Source organism: Cyprinus carpio, chromosome A7 (genome assembly GCF_018340385.1).
Source record: "Cyprinus carpio isolate SPL01 chromosome A7, ASM1834038v1, whole genome shotgun sequence".
Classification (NCBI taxonomy): Eukaryota; Metazoa; Chordata; class Actinopteri; order Cypriniformes; family Cyprinidae; genus Cyprinus; species Cyprinus carpio.
The window spans coordinates 40545496-40552175 of NC_056578.1; the positions used below are offsets into that span (position 1 = coordinate 40545496).

General features: G+C 39.2%; 1 protein-coding gene across 1 annotated transcript; it reads right to left on the reverse strand.

The window, feature by feature from the left end:
- Positions 1–373: 373 nt before the first annotated feature.
- On the reverse strand, positions 374–6083 carry LOC109106036 (leucine-rich repeat LGI family member 2-like). Its single transcript, XM_042761161.1, has 8 exons — positions 5594–6083; positions 5348–5419; positions 4363–4434; positions 3423–3494; positions 3261–3332; positions 2944–3113; positions 1868–2032; positions 374–1791 (listed from the first exon to the last, which is right to left on the reverse strand). Exons 1-8 carry the CDS (start codon positions 5803–5805, stop codon positions 974–976), a joined length of 1653 nt encoding a protein of 550 aa, XP_042617095.1. The 5' UTR covers positions 5806–6083; the 3' UTR covers positions 374–973.
- Positions 6084–6680: the final 597 nt, after the last annotated feature.

The following is a 6680-nucleotide window of genomic DNA, read 5'->3' on the forward strand; positions in this document are numbered from 1 at the left end:
GGTGCAGCGACCGGCTCCCCTTCATCGGTCGCCGACAGTTTCTGGCCGGCCGACTTCACCTCTGGCCAAAAACGGGTCGGTTAAATACTTCCGCCCAGTCAGCCACGAAGGTTTCCTGACAGATGCAGCCGCGAGAATTCGAGGTGGGCGTCCACCTGACTACACGCCTCAATATCAGTGATATGGAGCGATCGTATCACGGTCGTATGGAAAACCCCAAAACATGGAAGATGTCGTCGCGATCTTCCGCAACCACATAAAACACCAACATTTTCTGCCTAAAATCACACAACTGAAATATAACTTTTGATTCGTTTAACTCTGAACAGATCCTGGTAAATATAATAGAGGCAATTCATTTTAAATTATTAATTACTGGCATTAAAACTTAGTCCACCAAAAGAGAGACATGATTTAAATAAATAATGAACAATGAGGTAAAAATGTCTCTAAAGATAATAGGACTGCACTTGTCACCTGTATCACTACTTGATCCACTCGCCTGCTCTGAAAATTTTTTTTTTTTTTTTTTATTCTCAATGTTGTTGCAGCCACATCATGCACAATATCAGCTGTTGCTTACAGAGTTTTTAAAGGGGGCTCTCGGAGTTACAGTATATATCATTATGAAGAGTGATTTAGGTAGTTACAGGTGACAAGTGCAACTTTTTTCCGCAGCCCATGCACCGTATGTTCAGCAGAAATGTTTTCAGTAGGGCTGAGGAAATGTTCTATATATTATATAACAATTATAATATATTAAAACAAAAAAAAAAAAAATGTCAAGGCCCTCCCAGAATCTATGTAAAACTACACAGATGCATGGTGTAATACTTATTACTGTGAACCTGATAATGCCATATTACGTTTGCTTCCCAGACTTCCCTCGTCTTAAAACCCACTAATTGCCTTTCCAGGAAAATGTCCAACTTCTTAAGACGTGCCTTAATTGCGACTGTGTCCACAACAGCACTCAAAGACTCAGATCAATGATAATATGCTCAAAGATCTGTGTGCTGCCCTTAAAACTGGAGGCGAATACGAAGTCCCTCCGGTCAGTGGAGACCACAGTGAAGGAACGAGGAGCCTGGATGTAGACTTCCTTGAAACGCTCAAAAACCTTCTCCTCTGCATCCCACTGATAGATCTGGGAGAAGGTGTAGTCGCTTCCAAGAGCCAGGTAGTACCTTTCTTTGAAGGAAAATGGCTGCAGGATCATGGAGCCTCTCGAAGGAAGGGCCTGGACCTCGGAGAACTCCTTCGCAGTCCAATGCAAGACTTTGGAGTCGCCGATGTATCGGGTCATGGCCAGATAAAGATCCTCCTTGATCCGGAAGGTCTTGACAGCGACTACATCTTCCATGTTTGGGATTTCCCCTTGCAAGGCAAACGTCTGAGTGCTCCTGCTCCACTGGTAGATAACTGGTACTTGGGAACGGCTCGCTAGGATAAGATGGGCCTTACCGTCCAAATTCACGAACTCTGCATCTGTATCACGAAACCATTCGTGAAGCGACTGGTAGGAGTAGAAGCCCTTGTCGTTCCATTTGTAGAGAGTAGAAAGTCCAGCCTTCGAGCTGTCAGCGATGATGAAGAACCAGTCGCTGCCGATCTGAAAGGCCTCGATGTCATTCGGCTTGGAAATCTTGGAAACCTCAATGTCTTGGAACTTTGTGAACTTGCTCTGGTCTTCATCAAACTTGTAGATGTGGGAACCACCAAAGAGTTGAGCAACGATGACAAACACCTGGTCCTGGATGATCACAGACTTGCAGCCAACTATGGACTGACCTAAAAGAAAACACGGTGCATGAGATTTATTTGGCCATACGCGATCCTTCATATGATGGCTTTACCATGACTGTACCTGTGATGTTGTCGTAACTCCTGAAGTTCATCTCGATGTGGTCCCATTGGAGCACCATGCAGCTCTCTATGTTGGGAGCAGCGATGGCCACGTACACGTCGTTCTTGTGGGAGAACGTGTCCACAGACAAAGACTCGGTAGGCACAGAGTGGAGAGGAATGAAATCTGGACAACATATGGTAAAATCGCATCTTAATAACTGTTTTACATCTCATAACTGATGTGCTGCATGATATGTGGAACGCACTGCAAAAACTAGCCCAACAGATGCTTGACGACGGCCCGACGTTGGCCGACAGCCAACCGTCAGCATAGTGTGTCCTGGATTTTAAAGTTGTGATGACATCGAATTACGCTCTTAAAAGTAAAGGTTCTCTATTGGCATTAATGGTTCCATGGAGAACTTTCAACATCCATGGAACTTTTGAATTCCACAAAGTGGAAAAAGGTTCTTTAGATTCTTAAAAATGTTCTTCACACTAATAAAAAATGGTTCTTTTAAGAACTGGTCAAGGAAAGATTCTTTGAGGAAACCAAAAATGGTTATTCTATGGCATTGCTGTGAAAGCCCCATTTCAACATTTATTTTTAAAAGTGAACAGCAATAGACATTTTAATCCTTTTACTTCCATATAGAGAATACAATGTATGGCAGGACTTAGTTCTATGCATCGGCTGTTGATTGGCGTTTCAGATATGGATGTTGCACTCAAAAGTGGAGGCAGATGAGTGTAAGCTTGCAGGAGTGAGGTTAAGTGGACTAAATGATTGGAGAAGTCCTGCATACGTCACCAGAGAGAAGTCATTTCACTAGAAGATCCAGTTATGAAATTAAATGTCAATTTAAAAAAATAAAAAAATTAACATATGCACGGATTAATTGTTCACAATTTGATCTATAACATGCATTTAGAAAACAGATGTGGTGAATTCATTTCATGTCGTCATTAAGAATTATTTTACCAAACTGATTCAATGTACTGGTAAATAGCTATGTGTAAAAAAACTGAATTGGATTTGTAGTTGGAAAAATCGTCCAAACACACTACCAAGCATGCACATACTCATTCACATACCTGTAGAGATGCATTCGTTATGTAAGCTCGTCATGTCATTGAGCCGCTTGCCCTTCATCTCCTCAGGACCGGCACAGAGGACGTCTGATACAGTGGCGTTCGTGCTCTTTAACCACATCATCAGCCACTTCGCTCGGCAGTCACACTCAAAGACATTGCCCCTCAGGTCTCTGCAAGGAAATGTTTACACAAAAACATCAGTAGGCATTGACCTTATTATATAGTGTACATTCCTGTAGGCATTTATCATATCATATTCAATGCACTTTACTATAATAGTTATCGCTAAGTAAGTATTTACAGAAGCTCAGACTCACAGCTCTATCAATGAGTCCAGATCAATGAACAGATCTCTGGGCAAAGCTTTAATGTTGTTGTTTGCCAAAGACCTGTGAGGAATACAGCAACACTTTAGAGAAAAGTACCATTCAAATAATTAGCAAATGTATGTTCATTTAATATAATTAAACATAACATACAGATGGGTCAAATCCCTTAGTCCTCTGAAAGAGTATTTTGATGTTGTCTCAATCTTGTTGTTTTCTATGAACCTGAAGAATGGAGAGAAAATTAAGAGCTGAAAGAGTAAAAGATGGTGACATGAAAATGAACCAGGATGATTAACTCTAGCAGCTGTTAGAAACCAAACAACCGTTGAGAAAGTATTAAAACAATTATTTAAGAAAAATGAATAAATACACTTCAATTAAATATGTATAGAATTAAGCTAGAATGATTAATGTTCAAAGAATGTGTGCATATCTTCAATATGTAAATGTTCAAAACTCACAGCTTCCCAAAATATTTTTCTCTCGAATAATGAGTTTACTTAAAGATGTGCCATCCAAGATGTAGATGAGTTTGTTTCTTCATCAGATTTGAAGAAATGTAGCTTTGCATCACTTGCTCACCAATGGATGCTCTGCAGTGAATGGGTGCCGTCAGAATGAGAGTCCAAACAGCTGACGACGTTTTCACTGGAGAAAGCAATGTTAGAGGACTCATAGTTTTGCTGGAAGTAAGAAGTTTGAAGCTTAATGATGGATTTGTTTCTTACAAACATGCAGCTTTTCACTTTTGTGAATCTTTTTTTTTGTAATGGAGTGGTGTGGATTATTGTGATGTTTTTATCAGCTGTTTGGACTCTCATTCTGAGTGGCACCCATTCACTGCAAATGATCCATTGGTGAGCAAGTGATGCAATGCATTTCTCCAAATCTGTTCCCATGAAGAAACAAAGTCATCTACATCTTGGGTGGTCTGAGGGTGAGTAAATTTTCAGCAAATTTTCATTTTTTGGTGACCTTTTGCTTTAAAAACAATAAGACCTTCTATTTCTATAGCAACAGCACTGCAATAGACGTCTATATCTATAAAGTTTTTTTTAGAAGAATAAAATAACAATTAAAGAAAACTTACAGGTACTCCAGATGCGGAAGGCCAGAAAATGTATCATCCCGTATTGTAGTGAGGGCATTGGAGTTAAGCAACCTGTCAGAGTTCAGTCATTGCCAGAAATCATTTTCATTGTAATTATAACAAGTCATGCTGTGCGTTTACATTGCAGTGTAATACACATCAATAAAAAGTGCCCTCTCACTGACAATAACTGCCAGGACATGCACATATTTCTCTATATCTCTATGTCAGTGTATCAAATCGCTGACATCCTGCAATACGCCAATGACAGCATTGGCAAGTCAACAGAGACACTGTGTTCTCAGTGTCAAAAAGAGAACGGGAGGAAAACCGTCACTATCTGGAAGCAAATGTGCCCCGACTTTTTAAATAGCTAGAGGGGTGAGTGAAAGAGGCCTTTCTATTTGTCTTCTGTCACCTTCAGTTGTTTAGTTGAGGAGTACACCGGATTCCAGTGCTAAATAACTTGTTTAATAAATTCTTTAATATGCCTCTAAATCAACAAGATTCCTTCTCAAATGGTTGAATGAATTATTGTACAGGCCAAAATATTCTCCAATCTTACATCGGACAGTTAATTTAATCCAGAAAGCAGTCTGGTTTTGAAGTTATCCAACGCTATAGGGTCAACTGTTCAAAACTGGACAGTTTTTGGTAGAATTTTTGGTAGATATGTTGGTAGACCTGGCGTAATTTGGTAGCCGTTTTATTTTTGCAATACCATGCATATGTAAATCTATCAAAACGATCCTTAATATAAATTAAAACGCTTTTAATCCACAGTGTTTCTTTTCACGTGAAGTGAGACAGAATATAAGCAAAAGATTTTAGTTTACAGCAAATACTAGTGAAAACCCAAGAGCAGTTCTCTTCTATGAAACATGATCAAATCTACCAATTCTTCTACAAATGCAAAGTTTACAAGAAGCACAGTGAATCAATATCACGTCATACACATTTGCTTAGTCAGATGGGCTATACTTACAGTAACTGTAAAGGTGGCATGTGTGAGAACATCGCCTCCTTGATCTCAGAGAAGGTCCCATTCACAATACTCCTGCAAAATGCAAAAAATAATTCAATACAAGCCTGACACAAAATGAGACCCTGTTACATGGAAATATAAAAGCAATATGACTAAACATGATCAGCACTGGTCCTGAAATGCTGTATATAGCTACGCAAGTGTAGCCTACTAACAGATCCAATGCAGAAGCTTATGAGGACTCACAGCGAACTGACATCGTTGGGAATGAATCGAGGGATATACGAAGACCCGACGCAGATAATAGACTCCTTGGAGCAGCTACACGAAGAAGGACATTTAAAAACCTTTTTCCCCGCGTTCACTAACGGGGCCAGGAATAATATCAGCGCCGATATGATCACGACAGTCCGCATGTTGCTCTTCAGGCTCGCATGAGTGAATCCGGAGATGCTCATCCTCTCTGCAGCATGAAATGCAGCACTGAAGCTCCTGACATCAGCAGCTCGGCTCCTCTCGAGACTTATTTATTTATTAGGGCGCCCAGTAACGGCGGATGCTGGTTAAACAGCCTCGATGATGACTGCTGTTATAGCTACACTATAAAGCAAATATGCAGTCAGGAATCCTGAAATATATGCATTCCTTCGGATAAAAATAAAGAAAATGTATCTTGCATTTCAGAGAACGGAGAGACTTTTCCTCTTGTAGATTTCGAGGCGCATCATTAAAGTCCATATGAAATCACTTGCAATGCAGTTTTTGTTTCCTGCGTTGATGTATTTCCTGCATTAAACAGGATTTTGAGGCAGAACCTGCTGTAGGCTTGTCTAAAAAAATATAGCCAGCAGAAATACAGCTACTTATTGCACGTATAAATGCAACGTGAACATTACAAGATCTTTTGAAAATTATTTAAAATACATTGTTTTTTTTTTTTTTTTTTTTATTATTTAAAACAATTAAAATGCAAAAGTACTGTCAAATGTGTTGCCAGGTTGCATTTTTTTCCACAGTTCAAAAATACATACAATGTCTACTTTGTTTATAAATGACTGCATTTAGAGGACTTGTGTGGCATCGAGAAACTGATTTGCTATGTTTTTATTTTGTTTCCTTTCTTTAAAAAAAATGGTACAGTGAAAAAAATGGCGTTGAAACAATTTAAATCAGAAATTGCAAATTTCACAAAGAAATGAAGTAACATTAAATTACACTGGAGATTTTGAAGTAGAAAGACTGTAGAATTTTTACAGTATGCAACAAAATCTCAACATTAATCACTAATAATTATTTGTGACCCTGTCTGTGAAATCCAGGCTAAAGTATCAAA